Below are 25828 nucleotides of genomic sequence, written 5' to 3'. Positions count from 1 at the left end.
GCAGAGCAAAATGTAATGTCTACCGCCGAAGGTAGCTCTTCTGGACGAGAAATTCTAGTTGGTTTACCATTATTGAGAACAACATAGTTATTGTCATCTAAGGCTTCTACTAATTGATTACCACAAGCTTTATTAATATGAGATCCCCAAAGTGTATGATGGCTGTTAAAATCGCCACAGAAAATAACAGGAGAATTAAATTGCCGAAAGATATTTGACCAATCTGATTTAGAAACATTTAATTTAGGTGGTTTATACACCGATACTAGTATGATATTTAAGGACGGAAATTTAACTGCGCAAAGTTCTAAATCTTTTTTATATGCAAAAGTAATAGGAAAATTTATAAATTTAATGTCTTGGCGAACTGCAATGGCAACACCACCAAAGCCATTTGCACGATCCTGTCGGATAATCTTATACCCTTTTAGTTTAAAAGAATGGTTTGGTTTTTTGAAGGTTTCTGATAAAGCTATAATATCTACAGGATCATTGTGTAAAAAATTTAATAAACTTGGATGGTTTTTAGAGAAAGAACGAATATTCCATTGGATAACTTTAATGTTTTTACTATTGGGTGTACTTATCTTATTAGTGGATTGAATCATCAGAACAAGATTCAATATCGATTTCTGGAATTAGATTTGAAGGACTTAATATAGAGGAGATCATATTTCTAATATTTTCTTCTAAATTGTAATTTGTTTCGGATGAATCTGAATTAACTACTTGTTTAACTACGGTTATTATCTGACTTGTTAGTTTTTCCTTATATTGGATAAAGTCATCTCTGTGAGGATTTGGTATGATGGGATTATGTGAAGATTTGGTTTTTTTTGATTGAAAATGGGAAGAAGTAGGCAGAGACGGAGAAATAGGTGGAGACTCCGGAGCAGATGGCTTACGTTTTTTCACTTGTCTTTTGGGTGAAGTATTTCGAACAATGGGTTTACGTAGCAAAAAGCTAGAATTTGGAGTTTGGGACGTACTGGGGAGTGGCAGAGAGGGAAAATTAGTGGAATTATTAAGAACAGAAAATCTATTATTTGTAGAAATCTTGGCATAAGATGGATTATCATGCAATCTTTCAGCTTCTTTAAATGTAATATTTTCCCTGGCCATGAGTTGTTTGATATTTTTTTGTTTCTTATATACTGGACAATCTCTGGATGTAGAGCAGTGCTCATTATTTTGGCAATAAATGCAGAATTTTTCGCAAGAAGAGTCTGAAGTATGATTTAGGCTAGAACAGTTTCGACAGTGAGTAGATTTGGTTTTACATTGCTTGGCAGAATGCCCATATCGCAGGCAATTAAAACATTGAACAACGGGGAATATATATGGTTCTACAGAGAAATTGCATAAATTAATTGTTATATTTTGAGGAAGTTCATTTCCTACAAATTGAACAATAACCATTTGTCTGTTTACATATGAAATATTCCCGTCTTTATCTGTTACCTTTCGTTTCATGCGTTGAACTTGAACCACCTCTTTATTAGATATTATGGCATTTTTTAAATATTCCTCAGAAAAGTATGTGTCAATATTCCTCAACACACCCTTCTTGTGTGTAAAAAATTTGGGTATATACGCTACTAAGTTATTATTAGACATAATTTTATTGTTAACTAGATAATTAGCTTTTTCATAAGACTTAAAAATAACTTTAACGCGATTAAGACCAATCGATTTGATATCAAGAACATCGGATTTTATATAATTGTCAGTTAACAAAACGTGACCAATCCGGATTGGGAAAATTCTTCCCAAATGCTTATCAGTACTCTCAATATATACAAAATATGGACCTTTATCCTCGGTTCTATATCTATTATTTAAATCTATAAAATTATTTACATACCTATCCTCCTCTGCGTCCTTATTTTCGGGTGGCGAAGTGCCACCCGAGGTCTCATCCATTATATATTTTTTTTAATCACTTACCTAACCTACCTATTATAAACAATAAAGAAAATTAACAAAAGGAACACTAATTAACACAATAACACACAATACACCGAGAACTGCTCGTTTGTATCGTTAAAATCAAACTATTAAACTGCGGAGAATAAAAATTCGTGTCCACACTTTGACAGTTATTTGACAATCAATTTTTTTTTTTCATATATTTTATTTATTAATAATAATTTAAGTAAAAAATTGCTGATTTTTATAATTTTCGTTCGTAAATTACAACAACTATAAGATTGTATTTAAACAAATTCAATGACGAACAAGGCGATGAATAGGGAAAAAGTTTGGAATCACAAAATACAAAAACAAATAAGAAGGAGAAGGGGAAGACAAAAGACAGGATACAAAACGGGGAGAAAAAGAGATTAAATTAGGAACATGGAAAAATGAGAAGTAATATAAAAAAGGCGACAGAACTGGCTGAAGAAATGATAAGCTAAAACATATAAATACTGAGAATAACTGAAATATATCGGCTCTGTAGAGGAGAAAAGCAGCGGTCCCAGAACAAGACCCGGCTAGACTCCGGCATTGATATCAGAGAAGGTGGATTGTTGATCATTGAATTTTACAGAAAAAATCTATTTGATACATTGGACTTGTGTGTAGGAGGAAACAGTTATTGGATAGTGCTATTTTTACTTTGTAAAGCAGGCCTCTGTGTCAGACTTTGTCAAACACTTGTGAGATGTCCAGGAATAAAGCATTTGAGTATTTCTTTTCTTCAAGACTTTTTGATACTTCATTTATCAATCGATGGACTTCTTGGATAGTCAGTTGATTTTCCCGAAAACCAAACTTCATAATTTTTGTTATTTTACTCATATAGATTATACAGTGAATGTCAAAAACACAGTCAACTACGATTGGAGCTGGCAGTAGCTATTCACTCCACGGATGCATGAACCATGTTCAATTACGGGCAGCAGATCTATTCACTACAGAGTTCCACCACTCAGGTTGGCCTACCAGTTCACTACACTTGATGGCCAGGAAGTCTAGAGCTTGATCTCCACAAGACTGATTATTCAAGCAAGCAATTTGATTCAACCCGACCTGTGGAAGATGTTCACCCTTTCGAAAAAGAGACATTCGGGTGTAACAATTCATTGGGGCGAGGTGTTTTGGCCCGAGTATAAATACAGGGATCACCCCACCTCGCTCCAATGCCCCAGGCCATCCCTTTCCCCCCTATAGCACGCTGATGCGCGATAGGGGCACAACTATCAGCCAAATGCTCTTCACAGTGGAACCCTGGGTAATAGGATTCCAATGTGGTACCCTAATCGAATGCAAAACTAGGCCAGCGTTAAGCGCTCTAAGCCTTTTATCCTCATAAGACTGATTATTCTTGTTCGGTAGTCTCCTTAAATACGCTCACGGCTGACCTACCTCGGGGTATCGAATGAGCGGGGTATCGGATTGCGCAGGTGTCGGGACGGGTACGGTTCTCCGCTGTCGATCTGATGAAGGCATATCATTACAATACGAACCGTTTCGTTGAGTGAAGTTTTGAAACGAAAGATTGAAGCAATATGAAACATTTTATTCATGATATAATGGTAACATTCAAATACAATAAAAATATCAATTAAAAATCACAAGACGATATTACAAATTCAACGCATTTTTCTAAAACATGTATAAAATATATATAAATTTCTTTTCATAGAAACAATGACTTATCAACCGAAACAGCATTTTTTATAGTTTAAAAAAACTTTCGAAAATTGGCACATTCAAAACAAAACAAAACAATTCATTTAAGTCTTTGTGTAACATTAGCTAGAGCCACTGCGAACGCTTGAAGGGCTGAAAAAGGATACTGAAAATCTAAGGTATAGGCGTTTCCATCTATGCGGCCAAATTGCATGACCTGAAAAAGAAGATTGGTATCAATAAAACAATATTGTAACAAAATAGTTCATTTCGCCGACTGCAAATAATGGTTGCAACTCTACTGACGAGATAGTCTTCGATTCTCTAGAAGCGTCGCGCGGCGAGGGAATTGAGGTGTTCCAGAACTTACTCGAAATTCTGGTGAAACAGAGATGGGTGGAACCGTTTTTCTGAAACTTTCTAGTATTCTTGTATTTTCTTATAAATAGGAACGCTGCTGTTAGGATAGTTAGTTATAACGACACCCCATCGAACAAGGTTGTAACTCAAGTTAGATCTATTTTCAGATTTCAACACAGGCGAATTCAGCAAAAAATTGCGCATACGTCAATATAAACGACATAGTTTAATTCTCAATAGTTTGGCTAATACTCCATTGAAAAAAGTTGTGTTTTAACTTACGTGTGGCATTTTAGCGTGAAAAGGCAGTAACACTGGATACTCCCTATGTTAAATATTTACTTTCTTGTTGCATGTATGTTTAATGTATAAAGTGTTCAAATGGTGCAACTCATAAGTCAATTTATCGAAATAAAAATAAAAAAGGATTTTCGGACTTTTTTGCTTGTTGATAGTTGCAATGGACAAAATAAATATAGAATAAGCTTTGCTACGTACTTCTATGTAGCGAAAAAGTTTAATATTGTACACATGTATTTTTTGAAATAGCACATTCACAAAACGAGGGTGATTCAATGCATGCCCTTATAGAAAAACGAAAAAAAAAACATTAAGTATTCTAGACCAATGGACAACCATGATACGATGTGCCAAAGCATCAGGCAAGCCTTATTCCGTAACTGAAATAAATCAAAAGCAAATTCTAAATTTTAACCTATTTAAGGACACACATGTTAATTTTGAAGTAAATATTAATAATAAAATAGTAAAGTAATAAAGTAAAATGGTCCAAAAATTAAACATTTACAGATACGTATTAAAAATGTGAAAAATTTGAGATATTTTATACCATGTTTTTTCATAATGGTAGAATATTATTGTTATTGTAAAATTTATAATTTCCAATTACAATTGTGAAAACTGTGACTTGATATTTTGTTTAAATATACCATAAAAACTAATTTGTTCCTATCTACATTACCAATAACTCAAAATATACAACCTTTTAATAGCAAAGCGGGAAACATAATAACATGGAGAGTGCAAAATGGTTGTTAGGCGAGTTACAACTTTTCCTACGAATAATCATGTTTAATCTCAATCAAACTCAAGATTTTCAACAGTTAATAAAATTACAAAACAAACATCTCACAGTAATCCCTTATTATGTTATAACTATCATATCGCATTAGTGTAAAAGAATCTAATCATTTCGCTAAAAATTTTTAAAAATTCATGTTTTCGTTTTTTGCCTGTCCTGTAAAATCGCTAAAAATGAGTTACAACCTTGTTCGATGGGGGTGTCGATAAGATAAATTTTGATTTATAAACTTGTTAAAATAAATAGCCTTATATAAATCCGAATTGCGAGTTTTATTTAATTGTTAACGCTACAATTGTTTAATATCGGTTACTAATAGTGGAACTGTTATTTAGTTAGTAAAACAGCACTACATATCTAAGAGGCCCTTGGCTTCGACCATCTTGATTAGTGTCTTCCACTTTTTCCGGTTCTTCACTTGTTCTCCAGTCTCTTGTTCTCATTTCTTCTATCTATGTCATTCCGGATGGCAACAAAACACTTCCTTCGTGGTCTCCCTCTTCTTTCCTTTCCTTGTTCTCCGAGTTGCAAAACTCTTAAAAAGTTTCTTTTTTTGGCATTCGTAAAACATGTCCCAACCATCTAACTCCCTGCGCCCTGATTTCCTGTGTTATTTTAGGTTTTTTATACATATCCATTAACTTCTGGTTTATTCTTCTGTGCCATTCTACGTTAGCGTCCTTTATACTACCAAAAACCTTTCTTGAGCTTTCCCTCTCCCAAATTTTTAACTTTTCTTCTCCTTTCTGATTTATTGTCTAAGTTTCACATGCATACTTTACCGTTAGTGTCACTATTGTTACCATCTTTATTTCTATAAAATATTGTGCTTTTCTTGTGTCATTCGTCTCTTTTTTCTCCTTGATAAAAATGTCTTATTTTTGGACATAGTTGTCTTCTATCATTTCTAGTTGTTTTCCAGAACTTTTCTCTTCTTTTGGCTGCATAATAATCGTTGAGCTTCCCTCCTTTTGTCTTTCTATCTACCTTCTTCTTTTTTCTACCTTCTTTCTCTGCGCTAGGATTGTTTATAGTCTTCATCAAGCCAAATTCTCTGTTCTTTTGTCCTTTCCCAATGCTAAGGTCTACCGCTTGTTGCATGGCTGTTTGTATTAGTTCCCGTTCCTCCTCTAGGTTTTCCATCGTGATTATTCCCAATTTCTTGTTTATTTCTTCCTTTGCTCTTTTTTTTCGATCATTGTTTCGGTTTCTATAACGCAAATATTCTCCCCAATTTTTCTGACATTTCTTAATTTCACTTGTATTTGTAGTTTTCTGGCTATGAAATTTTTCATTCCTTCTCTTATGTTTCTATCTTCATTTGTATCCATTTTTAATCCTGATATTATCAGGCTTCTTTCTTACTCTATTCCTCTGTATTCTATTTTGACATCCAAAGTGAAAGTTATCCTCCAACACCAAATTGTTCTGTATGATCCACATGATGTACAGAAAAAAGTCACACCATTTTAAGCTTCGGGTTTGGGGGGAAGAAATCGGTAAATTCGTAGTTTTTTACGTTTTTCGTAAATATTTTTAAAACTACGATTTAGCATAAACAACCTTCTATACAAAAATGTTCTACATTAAATTTGAAATAAAAAGGTCCCATGCATAATCCTTCTAAAATGAACGGTTTCAAAGTTACTGAGGTAGTATAGTATAATTGCTCCAAAAAAAGGCCTAACTTAAAAATCCAAAGTAAAAGTTTTCCTCCAACACCAAATTGTTCTATATGGTCCACATGTTGTTCAGTAAAAATTAACACCATTTTGAGAGTCCGGTTTGGTGGGGGGGGGAGATGGGGGAGAAATCGGTAAATTAGTAGTTTTTAACGTTTTTCGTCAATATTTCTAAAACTATGCTTTAGCGTAAACAATGTTCTATACAAAAATGTTTTACATAAAATTTAAAACAAAAAAGGTCTTACACATAATTGTTATTAAATCAACAGTTCCAGATTTACGGAGGGTGAAAAGTGGAGGTTTTCGATACTTTTTATATTTTTTGGGCAATTCCCTACTGATTTTCTTTAACAGGATTGTGTTTTATAAATCAAATTTGCTATTTCAGTGGCCGATGGTATATTAGTGATAAGCCCTTGAAGAAACGTCAACCTCACCAACCAAAAGTATCATCAATTTCCCAAAAAATATAAAAAGTATCGAAAACCGCCACTTTTCACCCTCCGTAACTCTGGAACCGTTGATTTTATAACAATTATGTATAAGACATTTTTTGTTTTAAATTTTATGTAGAACATTTTTGTATAGAACATTGTTTACGCTAAAGTATAGCTCTAGAAATATTGACAAAAAACGTAAAAAAAACTACTAATTTACCGACTGTTCCCCCATCTCCCCCCCAAACCGGACGCTCAAAGTGGTGTAACTTTTTACTGAACCATATGTGGACCATATAGAACAATTTTGGTGTAGGAGGAAAACTTTTATTTTGGATGTCTGGGTTAGGCCTTTTTTTGGACCAATTATGCTATACTACCTCCGTAACTTTGGAACCTTTTATTTTAGAAGGATTATGCATAGGACCTTTTTTATTTCAAATTTAATTTAGAACATTTTTGTATGGAAGGTTATTCATGCTAAACCGCACAGTTTTATAAATATTGACGAAAAACTTAAAAAAGTACGAATTTACCGATTTCTCCCCCCTCTCCCCCCCCAAACCGACGCTCAAAATGATGTGACTTTTTTCTGAACATTATGTGGACCATATAGAACAATTTGGTCTAGGAGGATAACTTTCACTTTGGATGTCTAGGTTATGCCATCTTTTGGATCAATTATATCATACTAATAGGTATATCTTGAACATTTTACTCAAAAATTTTAATTTAGCTACAAAAAATACACCATTCACCTTGAAAAACTCAACACGAAGAATTTTGCAGGTTTTGGTAAATATTTATTTTTATTTCCCTATCTCAACTTTTAAGTAGCAACCCTGGTAGAATAGCAGTTTTTATCTTTTACAATAAAATTCATTGGCTATGTCCCCACTGGTGCGCTTCCACTTTCAATATGCGTTTCAACGTTCCTTTCAAGATTCAATTCAACATTCATCAACGCATGCCTTCGCGTGTGCGCTTAGACGCATGCCTTTTCCCTGTCCATATATTATAGAGGCTTTCAGTCTATTCACAATGGTGACGTTTTTTTTTTGTTAGGACTTAGTATTGCATATTTGGTGTTAAAGAAAGTTAAAAAACGTAAAAGACTGAAACGAACAACATGCATTGTTCCGTATAAGACCGGTAGTCTTCTATGAATTCTAGGGTTTGTTCGATATTCAAGTTACCACGGCACACACCAACATGAAAAATAGTAAATACACTGGGGTGCAAAATAAACCGGGCACCTTAAAAATGGGTCATTTTTGGTGTCTCGAATTTTCTAAACCTGTTGTCCGATTTAAGTGATTTTTTATTATGTTATAGCCTTTTTCTTTAAAAATATAGCTGTAATAATATTAATGCTAAACAGGTAAATTTTCATTGTATACCGGGTGTACCAATGAACTGTGTTTTTTTCTCAAATTTTGCATCACCCTGTGGAATATTCTAGCATTTATAAAATACTCAAATTAAAACCCAACTCTAGCCTCATGTTTTATCAACATTCTGTTTTTTGGTTCATTCGCTTATGTTGGCCCGTAAAAAAGTTAGGTACTTTAACAATTAGATATGTTTTTCATCAATACAGGGTGTTTTTCAATAAGTATGGCAAACTTCAAGGGGTAATTCTACATGAAAAAATAATGACAGTTTGCTTCATAAACCTATGCTCGCAAATGCTTCGTTTCTGAGATAGAGGGTGTTGAAATTTCTTATACAAACTAAAGATTTATTTATTGCTTTAAAACCGGTTGAGATATGCAAATGAAATTTGGTGGCTTTTAAGACTTAGTTATTGTACATTTTTTGACATACAAGCAGGAATTTAATATTCACCATTGGCGCGCATACGGGTAATATGACGGCTCATATTACCCGTTTGGGCGCCAATGGTGAATATTAATTTCTTACTTGTATGTCAAAAAATATACAATAACTACGTCTCAAAACCCACCAAATTTCATTTGCATATCTCATCCGGTTTTAAGGTAATAAATAAATCTTCAGTTTGTACGAAAAACTTTAACACCCTCTATCTCAGAAACGAAGCATTTGCGGACAAAGCGTTTATAAAGCAAGCTGTCATTATTTTTTCATGCAGAATTACCCCTTAAAGTTTGCCATACTTATTTAAAAACACCCTGTATTGATGAAAAACATGGCTAGTTATTAAAGTACCTAACTTTTTTATGGTTTAATGTAAACGAATGAATCAAAAAACAAAATGTTGAGAAAACAAGAGGCTATAGTTGGATTTTAATTTCAGTATTTTATAAATACTAAAATATTCCACAGGGTGATGCGAACTTTGAGAAAAAAACACAGTTTGATTGGTACACCCGGGATACAATGAAAATTTAACTGTCTAGCAACAATACTCTTACAGCGATATTGTTAAGGAATAAGGCTATAATATATTAAAAAATCATTTAAATCAGACAATAGGTTCAAGAAATTCGAGACATCAAAAATGACCCATTTTTAAGGTGTCCGGTTAATTTTGCACCCGAGTGTATAAAAGGCACGTTGAAGCGCAAAGAAATCCAACTGCGGTTAAACTACGTGTGCTACACCGTGCGCCATGAAAAACCGGAGCAGGACTATAAACAGGCATGCCTTAGCGCATGCACTTCGGTGACAATGTATGCGCTGCGGCGTGCGTAGAGGCATGCGTCTAAGCGCACGCAAAAAGGCACTCAGTGTGGATACAGCTATTTACTAACCTGTTTTCCTCTAAATTCAATTTGAAAATTCTTAGCAGATTCCTGGGTAACTCTACCGCCGAAATCCAATTGATATACTTGGTTGTTTTCGTTCCACATCGGTGCTTTGTTGTGCATTACGAATTCCCTCCTTTGGGGGATGATGTGATTATTACAACTACTTCCATTCGGTTCTATTTTGCCTCTTTTGAGCTAAAACATATATTACTGTTAGAATACAGTCGTTTGTAAACCTTGTTTTGACAAAAAATGGATGGTTATGTTCTAACGAACGCATAATATAAAAAATGTTAGGAACTTTTTAAACTTGAAGTACCAAGGTCTAAACAGCTGGAATAGGAGATATATTAATATGAGAACTACCTAAGTGATACACAATTTGGTTTTGAGTCAGCAAAAATTAAAGGTAGTCAGGAAAATTGGGGGAAATTAGGAAAACTTAGAGGGAGTTAAGGAAAATTAGGATAGTGAGGAAAAGTTACAGGGAGTCAGGAAAAATTAGCGAGGGTCAGAAAAATTACAGAGAATCAGGAAAAAATAATTAGTGAGGTTTAGGAAAAATTAGAGGAAGTCGAGAAAAGTTAGAAAGTCAACAAAATTAGGAGAGTGAGAAAAAATTAGAAGAAGTAAGGAAAAATTAGAGAATCAGGAAACACTAGAGGGGCACGATAAATTTGGAGAGACGCAAAAAAAACTTGGAGTGTGTCAGAAATAATTACAGAAAGTCAGGAAAAATTAGTGAGAGTCAGAAAAAATTAGAGGAGTCTGAAAAAATTAGTGAGATTTAGGAAAAATTAGAGGAGTCTGAAAAAATTAGTGAGATTTAGGAAAAACTAGAGGGAGCCGGGAAAAACTAGAGGAAATTAGGAAAAATTAGAGGGAGTAAGAAACAATTAGAGGAAGTCAAGAAAAATTAGAAAGATTCAGGAAAAATTAGAGGCAGTCAATAAAAACTAGAGAGTTAGAGATAATTACAGGGAATCAGGAAAAATTAAAAAGAGTCAGGAAAAATCAGTGAGAGTTAGGAAATATTAGAGGAAGATATTATAAAATTGGAGAGATTCAGAGAAAATTGTAGGGAGTCAGAAAGAATTGGTAGAAGATACGATAAAATAGGAAAAAGTCAGTAAACATTAAGTGAAGTAACGGGGAAAGTCATTAGTACATACATTGTAAATTATAAATAAATAAAAAAAGTACTGTATATTGATAAATTCTTTACCTTTTGTCGTAACTGCGATTTTTGGAAGGTTTCCAAATCCTTGTAATTAGTACCATTGAAGATTTCATCTCCAGATGCGTTTACTTCGTCATCGGAACTTTCTTGATACTTATTTTTCCTATTTTTTCGACCTAATAGCGGTGAGTTTAAGAATTTTTTTCTAATAGGTGAAGCTGACTGTGGTCTCATACCTAGAACATAACGAAACATTATTTATATATAGACTTCTCCAAGAAATTAACGCACCATCTTAAAAATGGATCATTTTTGATGACTCGAATTACCTAAACCTATTGTACGATTTAAGTGATTTTTCTAACATGTTATATGCTCTGAGCTTCGCTGGTGTCGCTCCTAGCGGATTACTAATGCAACTTTCACCGGTAATTTTTAAATTTAATATTTAATTGTTATCGCTTAATATTTACAAAGCAAAAAATTAATTAAATTGTAATCGATTTTTTAAAGATTTTGCTAATCATATTAACGTTCTATTAATGAAATATTAATTTTTTACTTCGGATACTTTTACAACTATCGTGTAGATGGCGCTTAGTTTAATTTATAATTATTACGAAATTTTATTATTACGAGATATTAAAAAAACTTAAATTCAGTATTTAAAACGTAAGTATATTTAAGGTAAGAATATACACCACAGCTTTGACCAACTAATATTATTTCCTATTAATGTTTTTAATTTCAATGTTATAAATTAATCACTTTGACATTTATATCAAATTTCCAGTAAAAGCTTACAGACTTGTCACTACTGGCGTTCGCGAATTTTTAATTATCCCCTCTGCCTACGAGCTCATAACGTATAGCCTTATTATTTAACAATATCACTGTAATAACATTGTTGCTAGACAGATAAACTGTCATTGTATACCGGGTGTACCAAACAAACTGTGACTTTTTCTCAAAGTTCGCGTGACTCTGTGGAGTATTCTAGCATTTATAACAGACTGAAATAAAAACCCAACTATATCATCAGGTTTTCTTAACATTCTGCTTTTTGATTTATTTACTTACGTTGGATAATTAAAAAGTTAGGTACTTTAACAACAGCCTTGTTTTACTTTAACAACAGCCTTGTTTTTCATAAATACAGGGTGTTTTTATATAAGTATGGCAAACATTAAGGGGTAATTCTGCATGAAAAAATGTTGACAGTTTGTTTTATAAATGTATGTCCACAAATGCTGTTTCCGAGATTGGGGGTATTGAAATGTTTCTTACAAACTGACGATTTACTTAGTGCTCTAAAACCAGTTAAGATATTTAAATGAAATTTGGTGGGTAAATGAAATTTAAGAGGTAGTTATTGCGCAATTTTTGATATACAATCAGAAATTTAATATTCACCACTGGCGCGCATGCGGGCAATAAGACCCTTATTTGTGCCAATTGTGAATATAAAGTTCTTAATTGTATGTCAAAAAATGTACAATAACTACCTCTTAAAACCCACCAAACTTCATTAGCATATCTCAACAGGTTTTAGATCAATAAATAAATCGTCAGTTTGTAAGAATAATTTCAACACCCCCTATCTCGGAAACGAAACATTTGCGAAAATAGGTTTATCAAGCAAACTGTCAATATTTTTTCATGTAGAATTACCCCTTAAAGTTTAAAGTTTGCCATATTTATTTAAAAATAACCTGTATTGATGAAAAACAAGGCTAGTTGTTAAAGTACCTAACTTTTTATTATCCAACATAAACGAATGAATCAAAAACAAATTGTTAGGAAAACATGAGGCTACAGTTGAGTTTTAATTTCAGTACCAATTTTATAAATGCTAGAATATTCCACAAGGTGACGCGAACTATGAGAAAAAGTCACAGTTTGGTTGGTACACCCGGTATACAGTAACAATTTATCTGTCTAGCAACAATAATATTATTATTACAGCGATATTGTTAAAGAATAAGGCTGTAATGTATTGAAAAATCATTTAAATCGGACAACAAGTTTAGGAAATTCGAGACATCAAAAATGACCAATTTTGAAGGTGGTGCGTTAGTTTCTTGGAGAAGTGTATTATTTCATAAACGACCTTCTGGTGTGCTTTTTTACCTTTTTTGCTAGGAGCAGGTGAAGAAGGAGAACTTTTCGGCAATTTTGGACTATTAGTATTCGACTTGTTATCATCTTCTCTAAGTCTAGTAATCAACTTTTCCAAATTAGCTAAGGCTTGCGTATGAAGAGCTATACCATTTTTCTCACTACTAGCTTCCTTATTTTGGTTAACATTAGTTTTTTTCTGGTTATTTCGTCCTCTGTTATTTTTGTCGTTATTTATATCAGCTTTCTTTCGCCTAATCAAAGGAGAAGAGAAGAAATCCCTCCTGCTGTTCTTCTTGTTGTTACTTCTAATCTGGTCTTCATTTAAGGGAGCACTGGTAACATTATTTTCAGCAACGGCTTCTTCAACTGTCTCAATTTCCGGTATATCCCTCTCTTTCTTCTTTATTACAGTAGATAGAACGTTTTCGCTATGTGGAAATATATCACTAGAGTCTAGGCTTTTGGATTTGCCGCACGTTTTGAGTTTGTGGCTAACTTCAGAGGTTTTAGAAATGTGATCGAATTGTTTCGAATTTAGGCGGTTCGATTTTTTATTCTTGCCCTTTTTGTCTACTAATACTAAACGCTTGGGGATGTCCTTTCGTAATAATGATAACGTTTCGTCGCTAGGTACTAGTTGTCGTTCTACCATGTCCAAAAATCCTAAAAAAGCAAAAACATAGGTTTCATCAATTAATATTTTTGTGAGAACTATTTTATGTACCGAAAGTGCTCAATTAAATCAAAATCTACTACAAATATTAACCACTACCGAATAATCAATATACTCTGTTTGAAAATCATTGTTCTTTATCACTGAGGCCTTTAATTCTAACTTAATGTCTTAAGGTTTATCCAGCCTCCTAATTAACCCTAAAATATTTTTTTATACTTATCCCTGTAATGTGCTTAATATTGAAACTGTTTTAAAAACATATGGATACGTAAAGTAAAATCCATTACAGATACTAAAAACTTCAATCAGTTTGACTTTGGTAAAATAATTTTTTGAATAGCTCTTAAAACAATTTATCTTCACCTCGTAAGACACAACTTGATATTTTTATCAACAACCAGAGAAAAGGCGTTTTCCACTAAGCCTAGTTATAAAAAAAGCCTCTTTAGAAGTGTAGAAATGCATGGGGCTTTTTGTAAACTAAGAATTTCAGAGAAGCCATAAATATTGTAAAACGTCCGAATTGTATCAATATATGAGATGTCTGCACCCGGTTGGCTTCGACATGGAGATCTCTCCTAAAGAAAACATCGTCCGCTCCAGCTACCAATCCAAATCCCTCCGTCAAACATCTTCGCGCCAACCTCCATCTAAATGCCACGTCAGTGAACCATGTTATCTTCGAGAGTATAAATGAAAGCTGTCCCCAGCAGCAGAAGTACAAAGTAGTGAACAAGAACAAAAACGAAAAAACAACAATAAAAACGATATAAGGCATCTGCCAGTCATCACTATTTTGTATACTTATTTTACATTTGAGTCGCTCAGAAGCAGAGTGGCCCAACTGATTTTTTTGTATAATTCAGGTAGGTAGTACAATAGGTGGCATTTTATCATATCTTTCATTTCAGAGTGGCTCAACTAACATTTAGTTGTATACCAAGAGATGACGCGACTTGTACAGTTAGGCTACGTAAACATTTCACATGATCTAGTTATGGAAACGTGGCCCAAGTGACAGTTGGGCCAGTGTGCAGTATGATATTTTAGACATTGTCACTCTTGCCTTGTGTGTTTGTATCAGTCTCGTCTAGCGTTAATTCGTTCTTTAAAGTACTATCAGCCTTTTATACGGTTTATGTTTGTGCAATCTTGAGCAACGGTGAGTAAATTATTGTATTTTAGTGTAAATTAATAGTGATTGTAAATATCTCGGCTCAAAATTTAAATTAGGATTCTAAATTTTTTAAGATTATAACCTTAAAATTATAACCTTAAAATGAAGAAAGCAGGCTAGTTTTCTACTTAGACATATTTTCATAATATCTATGGTATGTTTATGGTTTTCTAAGCGATGTTGCCAAAAGTATAGGTTAGTCTTTAACTTAAAGACATTTGTAAAGGATTTTATTCAAAAGTTTTTTTTAAAGACATTTGATCACTTGAATTAATAATTAATAGAGAATATTTTTGTTATAGTTTGGAAATGCCGTTGTCGGATACATCCAGTACTCGTGAACCCAGTGAATTTGAAACAGATTCTGGCTCTGACTTCCATCCACCTTCTGATGCTGAGTCTTCTATAACTAGGGAAAGCTTCACAGAAGATGGACTTATGGAACCTGGATCAAGTAGGGGTAAAAAACGTAAGAAAAATAATTCAGTTTGGAAAAGATCTAAGTCTAAGTTGGAAAGAAATTCAGGAAAATCATATTTGAATTCTCGTGGTAGAATTGTGTCTAAGAAACAATTTTTTCATGGAGTTTGCAGCTGTCCACGAAAGTGTCATTTGTTGTTATCTCTTAAAGAAAGAAAAAATATTTTCCAAAGTTTCTACAACTTATCTGATTTTAATTTACAGACTGCTTACATTAATATACAAGTAAATGTTGTCAATAAAGGTCGACATACAGCAGCTCAAAACAATAATAAACGTTCTAAGACACGAATTTATACATTACCGAAAGAATCAGGTGATATGGTAACTGTTTGTAAATCATTTTTCAAAAAAGCTCTACAAGTTTCAGATGGAAGGCTCACCAGAGCTTTAATAAACAAATCAATAGGTGGCGAATTAATCACTCCGCCACTAGATAAAAGAGGCAAGCACCCCCCTAAGAATAAGACAAGGGAAACCGATATCCAAAATATAAAATATTTCATTAACAAATTTGCCAAATATACATCACACTATAGCCGCAACAAAAATCCTAATCGAGAGTATCTGTCACCTGATTTAAATATCTCAAAACTTTTTGATTTGTATGTGCAAGGTGAAGAACCAGAAGTGAAGGTATCCAAATTCATCTTTTCGAAAATATTTAATGAAGATTTTAATCTTCATTTCCGTTATCCTCTCACTGACACTTGCAAACGATGTGACGCTTATAACATGAAAATAAAAAGCTGTGTAGGTGTAGAAAAAAGCAGAATGGAAATAGAGAAAGAGTTACACCTGCGGAAGGCAGAAGCAGCTCGAAGTGGAATGAAGGAAGATGCAGCCAAGAATAAAGATACCACAACAGTAATTGCATTTGATTTAATGAAAACTTTAGCTACTCCTAGTATTTCTACGGGAGTGGCTTATTACAAGAGACAGTTGTGGACGTATTGTTTTGGCATCCACAATCTAACGACAGGACAGATACACATGTATGTATGGCATGAAGGCATAGACTCACGTGGCCCACAAGAAATTGGTTCTTGCATTTTACACTACGTAAAAACATATGTTAACACACCAGTTTTGATCTTGTACAGCGACCAATGCGGAGGTCAAAATCGAAATATTAAACTGGCATCTATTTGTACATACATGAGTGTCTCCAATACTTTCAGTCCCACAGTCATACATCACAAGTTTCTAGTTTCCGGTCACTCCTATTTGCCATGTGACAGAGACTTTGGAGTGATCGAAAAACAAAAACGATATTTTAAAGACATTTTTTTGCCAGACGATTGGGTGAAAGTTATTTCCAGTTCCAAAAAGAAGAACAAATTTCAGGTATTTAAAATGACCTCTGAAAATTTTAAGTGTACTGAAAAACTAGAGAAGTTACTTACAAACCGAAAAAAAGGAGAGCAAGATATAAAAGTAGAATGGCTTAAAATACAGTGGCTAATGTTCAAATCAGAAGAGCCATTCAAAATTTATTTTAAGTATTCTAATAACGAGAGTGTATTATTTAATTGTGTTGACGTCACAAAAAAAAGAACAGACGTCTTTCAGATAAAAAGAGAAGACTTCTACTTGGACATCCTCTATCCTGCTGGAAGACCCATAGAGCAACTAAAGTATAAAGACCTTCAGAGTCTTTTTCCTTACATTCCGCCGGTCTATCATGAATTTTACATAAACCTGAAGACAAACGTGGAGGCAGTAGATAATGATATTGGATCGGAAACAGATGAATAGGTGACCCAAGTGAAAGTTTTATGTTTTTTCGTAAAAGCTTAATATTTGACATAGTGGCCCAACTGACTTTTTTTTATAGAAAAAAAAGATTTTTTTTGTTAATTTTTTGCGCATTCGACTCATATAATGTATTAGGTTCCAGAAATGTTTGTGTAAGTGAATAAAATAATACTGTTTAATAAAAAAAACTGGTTTCATTTTTAGCTCAATTCTTTATTTGCCGATATCTCAAAACATCAATTTTACACTTAGGCCACTCTGCTTCTGAGCGACTCATTTATTTCTCCTTCAGTAATTTAAATGATGATAATCGCTCTGATATCATTAATAAGATTTTCATTTCTTTTGATCTGAAATTTATTTTGAGAACGATTTCCAAGGTGGAAATCGTAACGTCAAATAAACTTAATTTTAAAGTAAAATCGTGGCTTATTCCCACCAAAAATACTAAACTGTATTAAGATGCCACAAGAAAATAGCTTCAGAACAGTAGTAACTTCCTCAAAGACAAGAAGCTTACTCAGAATACTAAACTAAAAATTTACAAAACAGCAATCAGATCAGTAATCACGTACGGTCCTAAAGCAATGTGCCTGGCAACAGAAAGATGAAGAAAGATTGAGGATCCTAAAGAGAAAGGTCATTCCGAGAATAGCAGACACACTAAGATAATAACTAAAGTTCGGATTAAAAGCATGATAAAAAGGACAAAATTAGCACTTATATAAGCAACAAATATCGCAAAAATAAGCAAAGTTTTTAGGAAATAAGCAAGATTCAAGAAAAAACTTGTAAATAAACATGGATATAATGATATAAATATGAATTAATAATATTTTTTATTTATGGCCATTAGGCCATAAAACAATTAATAATATGTTTTTCAAAATTTTCTTGTAAACAGCTATGTCTTTTATCTGTTTGCATATATTTATACGTAGAAAAAGTTCTTTCAACATCTGCAGATGTGATTTTACAAGGAAAAGTATTTTACAACAATATAATATGTTTGGGCTGTCTGCAGACAAGTATTAGTTTATTACACGAACAGGTATAAGGATGGTTTTCTCGTTTATATCCTAAGCCTAAGGGATTAAATTTCTTATGGTTTATTGAATTATTAGAATTTTATAGCTCTGTATACTTCATTGAATTTTGCTTGAGACAGGACTACATGAACAATAGTTTATAATAAGAAGTAAAATAAACAAAGATAAGCAACATATCTTTAAAATAAGCATTTTTACTAAAAATCCTAATTATAAGTAAAAAAAGCAAAAAAATGCAAAATGCTTATAATCCGGACTTTAATAATAACGAATGTAGAAAACTGATGAACTACGAAGTAAGAGAACTTTTGAAAGAAGAAGACATGGTCAGATTTATTAAGGAACAGATACTCATATGGAGGAACGTATAAAAAGTAGAAATCCAGAAGCAGTTATCAAGAAAATTACCAAATGTAGACCAGTATCAGGCAGACCCCTAGGAAGACCGCAAACGGGATGGGAGAACCAGATACTTGCGGACGTTAACAAGATAGGAGTTAAAGAATCGATAACCATAAGCAAAAAAAGGAACGAATGGAGAAATAGTGTAGAAGACGCCAAGTCATAATAGACCAGGAAGGATCTGTTTTTAGGTGGATGTGAGAGGTGGCATTCGAATTTTTGCGGATAAAGTTAGGTGATAACTTCGTTAATAATAATTGACTTATACTCCTTCTCAAATATGCCCGGAACATTAATAAAAAAAATAAAATATTTAAAAATTTCAAAAAATTTCGTTTTTTTTCTACTTTCTTTGCTTATAACTTTGAAACGATTCATTTTGAAACAAAGTCGTATAGGAATAAAACAAAGATAATTAAATTTTATATCAGATACGATTGGTTAAAAATGTCTTAATTTAACACCCTTGATGCAAAATAGCAATAAATATAAAATAAGGGGGCAAAACAAGCCTGTCCTTATTCATTGTTTTTCTATCACTTTGGTTACACTTGGAACCTTCCTAATTCGCTTAGAAAATTTTTGTAATGTGCTAAAATCGTCCACAAAATTTCATTAAAATTTACTTACTAGATTTTGCATAATAATTTTGCAATCTAAACTTTTTTAAAAAATTAAAATTTTTTAAAATCTTGCACAACAAAAACTAGAACATACAAAGATTTGTCAATTTTTTTACATATAAAGAAGCACTCCACCTATCTAATGCACTTTACACAATTAAAATCGGATTATTTAAGCAGCCTCAGCAATGTTTTTAAGTTATAAACAATTTTTTGGCTTATAAACAAATTAGTGCTGTGTTCAGGAGGGGGTTTTACGGGCTCCTTTATTTAGATGGACTTACCCGTTTTTTTATGTATTTTGACCCGTAGAACACGAATTTTTTGGGTAACAGTTGATCTGGATGTCGATAAGATTGTTATAAACAAAGAACTTAAGGAATTACATAACATCGATTTTTCGCAATATAAAACATTTTTTTGTACTTCTTGGGTAATTCTTAGCAAAAAATGTTCTTACAAGTTTTTTCGTAGGATGCATAGTTTTCGAGATAAACGCGGTGGAACATTCAAAAAATCGAAAAATTGCAATTTTTGAACGAGAATAACTTTTTATTAAAAAATAAAATTTCTGCTTACAGCATTTGAAAGTATAAGTCAAATTATACCGGTTTTAATTATTTGCATTGCTAAAAATTAATTTTTTTATTATTAAACAAAGCTATTTTTTATAAGCCAAAAAATTGTTTATAATTTTAAAACATTGCTGAGGCCCCTTAAATAATCAGATTTTAATTCTGTAAAGTGTATTAGATAGGTAGAGCACCTCTTTATATGTAAATAAATTAGCCAACTTCTAAATGGTCTACTTTTTGTTCAGAAAGATTTTAAAAAATTTGAACTTTTTTAAAAACATTTAAATTGCAAATTTATTATGCAAAATCTATTACGTCGATTTTAATGAAATTTCGTAGACCATTTAAGTAAGTTATAAGAATTTTCTAAGCGAATTACTAAGGTTCTAAGTGCCACCAAAGTGGTTAAAAAACATTGAATAACAACGGGCGTATTTTGCCCCCTTATTTTGTATTTATTGCTATATTGCAGAAAAGGTAATACCTTAAGACATTTTCGACCAGTCGCATATCATACAAAATTCAATTATCTTCATTTTATTTCTATACGACTTTGTTCCAAAACGAACCGTTTTAAAGTTATAAGCAAAAAAACAGAAAAAAAATCCATGTTTTTCGAAATTTTTAAATATTTTAATTTTTTTATTAATGTTCCGGGCATATTTGAGAAGGAGCATAAGTCAATTATTATTACCGAAGGTGTCACCTAACTTTATCTGCAAAAATTAGAATGCCACCTCTCACATCCAAAAATACACGTTTTTTTACAGATTAGTCATTGTCTATAAAGTCAAATGTAAAATCAAAACGTTAATGCGAACTGATTCTCCGCAACAAATGAATCAGAATCAGATTTACGATAAACTAATATTTACCATATTGTATTGCAAATTAAAACATTAAAATGTTGTTAATTACTCATTAAAATCAAAAGTGAACCCTTTTTTTGTTATTTTTTTTTAAGTGCTTATATATCAGTACTTACTACTTATTAATTAATATGTATTCATAAAAATTCAAGGACTCTTAACAATAATGTATTTCTAGTTTACTGATACTTTAACATATAGATAATTAGTTAATAATAATAATTATTATAAATATTTCCACTAAACACTTTGTGTTTTGAATACTAATTGATATTGATTATGGATAGTGATACGAGAGAAAAATGGTCATGAGGATGATATGAAGATTTTTCTTCTTCTTCTTCTTCTTAAATGTAAAGACTGAAATAGTTTTGTACACACTTATGACAACAGGTAAAAGGGGGAGAAGTGTACTTTTGAAGTGTGTAAAATTAATAATTCTTAGCTGAGCGCTTTCGGCTTATAAAGCCATCTTCGGAGCTATGCTACAATAAAATATCTCTAATGAATAATTGATCTTAGAATTCAAAGTTTAACTTACGTCAAAAAGGTCAAAATACCACTATGAAGAGAGATGGGTTCCATTTATGATATGAAATACTTCTGTTTCTTATGTAGTTTTTTATTGGTTGGAAAAAACCTTGTCTGTCTGTTTAAAAAATTGTTCAATATGCTGTTGGTTATTTTTGTATCCAGAAAAGTTAAACATCAAGAACTAGCACAAAGGACTTTCACACGAAAATTACATTATATATAAAACGAATCGTTTTGTACCTGTTCTTCTTCTTAGTTCAGACGAGACTCGTTAATGTCTGGAACTTGGCCGTAAGATATATGTACCATATCTTGTTTTACATTAAGCTCTAATAAGTCCTGTAGCCTCAACGCAGGCCACCAGTCTCCTTATTGGTAGCTTTAGGGTATCTTCTGATTCAATACCCACTTCACCAATTCACCACTGAAATCCTGTCTCACTTACCACGTGGCAATGGCATATAATATGTTTGGCAGTCTCTTCTTCCATTTCGCATTGTCTGCAGCATGGTTCGTTCACCTTACCTAGTTGGTACGTATGTCTTTTCTTAAATGAAAATACCCAGTCACCATTTTGGTGACAGTTTTAATCTCTCGTTTATTGAGCTGCATCAAATTGTGCTAGAGTTGTTATCAATATTCTTGATTATTCTCTTAATCTGGATTTACCCTTGAATGGTTCTTCATTTCTTTTGATGATTCCTTATCAGCCACTTCTGAACCTCGTTTTTTAGCATCTCTAGTCATGTCACAGAATGATTCTGGGCCTACAAAGGTTTCTCGCGAGCCTTGTTTTGCCTGCCCACAAATATGTTTGTTCATTCCCAAGCACCCCTTCATAATCCAGCACCCATATTATAAACACTTTATTATCTTTTGCCAGGTTGTTGAGGAGACCTTTGCAATTCTTCATCAGTTTTGATTTGGTGGGTGGCTTCTTTACTGCCAAAACAGCCGCTTGGCTATTTATATAAATATTGATTTTCTTTGTTTTGGGGTTTCCATCCATAATTTCGTCAATGCAGGCCACCAAAGCAAAAATTTTAGCCTAGAACACAGTTGCGTATTGATATAGGCTGTAATAGTTTTAGATCCATCAGTGAACCATATTAAGTATTCATTAATATTTGGAACTTTTTGTCTTAACAGCCCTTTTTAGTGATATAACGGATATTCGTGTTCGCATTCGCGAATATTCGCATATTTTTGAATATTCGCATTTGCATTCGTATTCGCAAAATTTGTGCGAATGTTTTGCGAATATGAATACCAGAAAAAAAGTAATTTGAAGATAATATTAGGCTAAAAAAATCAAAATATATTCACTTCTTATCTGTTTTTTTATTAAGGAAAGGTAACTTAACTTCGTATAATGACATTATCAGCCTTTACTTTTTTTATTAAGCCTTAAGATTCCTTAAGAATCAGATTTATTTACACTAAATGTCAATTAACTGCTGATTATAAATTTAGAAGGCATTACAAAAATAGAAATAAATTTAAAAAAACTGAATAGGTATTCGCATTCGTATTCGCGAATGTTCAAAAAATTATATTCGTTACAACACTAGCCCTTTTGTGTTCTGCTGTACGTTGGTTAAATGTTTTGCCAGTTTGACCAATGTAAGATTTTGAACAGTTATCACAGACATATTTGAAAAATTATTTATAATATTTTGTCTTACCTACACTACAACTTCTAACCATAGGATCTAACAAATACGGAGTACTCTGGACTGGAAACTTTCTGGATGTTGAAGGCACCGAAAATTTATCCTCTTCACCTGATACAGGTGGCTTGGTACTATCATTACTGATTGGTTTACTATCAACGCTTTCGTCGACTTTTTTAATCGTGAACGGTTTTTGAGTCTCACTAACGTAGCTATAATTGACAGCGATGTCATTTTTGTGGTCTACGTACGATTTAACTTGTAAGGTAGTGGAATTTCCGTATTCGTTCGATGGGTAGGACATAAGGGTAGTAGCTGGTGGTCGGTCGAACATGATGTCGCTGGGCGCCACTGCATTCTTTGGAGACTGCAATGCAGGAACTGACACCTGTAGAAAAGGATGAAAGGTTAATCAATTTTGTTCCTCAATAAACGAAGACAAAAAGCACTTGAATAATCGAAAAGGGGGTATGTTTTGAAATCAACATTTCAAGTAAATTTTTGTGAATTTTTTTTGAAACTATAGTAGAATTACTGTATTTTTAAAATAAATAAACATATTCAGTGCAATTCAAAGAATATTCATAAAAAATTAAAATATTGAAAAATAAGCCAAGCAACGGTGGCAAATTTTTGCAGACACCTCCGAAAAGAATGAATTTTGGGGTGGACATCAGAACTCGTCATTGGATCATGTGAAACAAAAAATTCAAGAAGATTTTATTAGCTCATGGGTTTCTCGAGGTAAAGCTGTCTTTTAGTTTTAACGATTTTTGAGTTTTTGGTATCACTCAGAAATCAAAATAACGATTTTTTTTTAAATTATGAATATCAATATATTTATTATTGTTAAACACAAAAATAAGCATAAAACAAAAAATATCTTGACAGCGTTACCTCAAGATATGTCTAAATAAAATCTATGCAAAATATCAGTTGGATCGGTCAAGTAGTTTTGGAGATACAATGTCCACCTCCTTTGAAAAAGCAGTTTTGAGAAAAACCCGTTTAAAATTTTGACAACTTTTATTTTCAATTTCTTTTTGTCTGTCAAATCTTAAAATGATGCGCACCGGAATATGTTTTTGAATCGAAAAGAGAAGGGAATCTCAGCTGTTGAAAGTTTCTCACTTCCTCAAGCGCGCTATCGCGAAGCTGCTGCAACACTAGTGGAATGCAGGGATATTCAACATGCTGTATCTCCGATAAGTTTGCTCCGATCAATCTGAAATTTTCAGAAAGTGTTCTTGAAGTTCTGCACTTTCATTTAAAATGATAAAAAATCGAAAATTTCAAAATTTTCAAACCATACTACCCTTGAAGGACCTAAAGATTAAAAATGGTACCTCGCAACAGATTGGTGATATGGCGTGCCGCTGGGTACTCCCGTTGGGTCCTCCGTTTTGTATAAACTGGCCGATGAAACTCGTATTTTGAGAACTGTTTGGACGTATGTTGAGCTGTGCATTATTGTTATTGTTGGTGGTTCTCAAGTTTTGAGGACGGACGTCGTTACTTAAGCTAGGTACTTTATTTACAGGTAGATTGGTGATAGTTTCTTCAGGGGATGATTTTGGTGCATCTAAAATAAATAAATTTTATTTACTACATCAAAAAATACCAAAAATAACTTAACACGTATATATTAATGAAATACCAGAAGAGGAAACGAATTAAGAGCAAATAATAAAATTAAAAAATTTAAGAGATGACTCCATAAAATCATTATATCAAAAAAGGCTAGGACAATGAAAGTAATGTAGAAACTAGCTGAAAAAAATTTAAGAAAAATATTCTGGACACTGCCGAGAAGCCCTTGGAACGAAAATAATAAACAAAAACAAAAAGTGGTCAACGAAAACGCCATAGTTTACAGTAGAGGTTAAACAAAAATGTCAGCAAAAAAAGAAAGCTTTGTTAAAATATAAGTTAGAAAAAACAAATGAATCGTATGAAGACTATAAAAGAGTAAGAACTGAAACTCATTAATTGGTAAGAAAAATAAAAACAGATTACTGAGAAAGATTCACAAAAGGAATAGAGATATATATTTCTACGGACAACAGAGACAAGTATGGTGCTTCAAAAGATAACAAAGAAGCGAAATGACGAACTTGTTGAAATAGAACACACAAAAGAGGATACATGGGTGACTTTCCTGGCAGAAATATTTAAAAAAGAAAATGAAAAATCTTTACCACAAACGCCAAATACAATAACTGATGAAAAAACCGGAATCTCCCAAATAGATGTGAAACAAGGAATAAACAAATTCAAAAATAGAAAGTCACCAGGAGAAGATCAAATACCAAATGAACTCTTAAAATATGGAGGTGATTACCTTGTACAACAACTGCAACTTCTTATTCATAAAATAATCACCACGAACAGAATACTAGATGACTTGAGGAGAGCGATCATGCTGATGTTCTTCAAGAACGGAGATAAGAAAGACCCCAATAATTATCGAGCAATAAATCTTTTAATTAAATACAACACTCAAATTGACAACAAGAAGTATTCCGACAAAAATAAACGAACGAATAACTCTGAAAGAGGAATAGCAAGGATTTCGGACAGGAAGATCATGCACGGATGCAGTTTATGTAATAAGACAAATAAACAAAAGTCGCTTGAATACAACAAACCAGCATATATGTGCCTTATAGATTTGAAGAAAGGAACAGCTTGGAAATAAAAATGTAGGGTATGGGAATACCGCTAAGGGGATAATTACCTCTACACATTGTTTTTCGCAG

General features: G+C 32.7%; 1 protein-coding gene across 1 annotated transcript in view; it reads right to left on the bottom strand.

Moving 5' to 3' along the window:
* Nucleotides 1-3508: 3508 nt before the first annotated feature.
* LOC114324892 (tubby-related protein 4) overlaps nucleotides 3509-25828 on the bottom strand; it is a 56587-nt gene continuing 34267 nt past the window's right edge. The window contains exons 10-15 of the mRNA XM_028272795.2: nucleotides 24416-24651; nucleotides 23082-23457; nucleotides 13263-13916; nucleotides 11178-11368; nucleotides 9956-10147; nucleotides 3509-3853 (exon numbers count right to left, since the gene is read on the bottom strand). Coding sequence (XP_028128596.2) covers nucleotides 3737-3853; nucleotides 9956-10147; nucleotides 11178-11368; nucleotides 13263-13916; nucleotides 23082-23457; nucleotides 24416-24651 — 1766 coding nt within the window. The 3' untranslated portion in view covers nucleotides 3509-3736. The remainder of the gene's footprint in view (nucleotides 3854-9955; nucleotides 10148-11177; nucleotides 11369-13262; nucleotides 13917-23081; nucleotides 23458-24415; nucleotides 24652-25828) is intronic.

This window comes from Diabrotica virgifera, chromosome 9 (genome assembly GCF_917563875.1).
Source record: "Diabrotica virgifera virgifera chromosome 9, PGI_DIABVI_V3a".
NCBI lineage: Eukaryota > Metazoa > Arthropoda > Insecta > Coleoptera > Chrysomelidae > Diabrotica > Diabrotica virgifera.
This window is presented reverse-complemented; position numbering and strand designations above follow the sequence as displayed.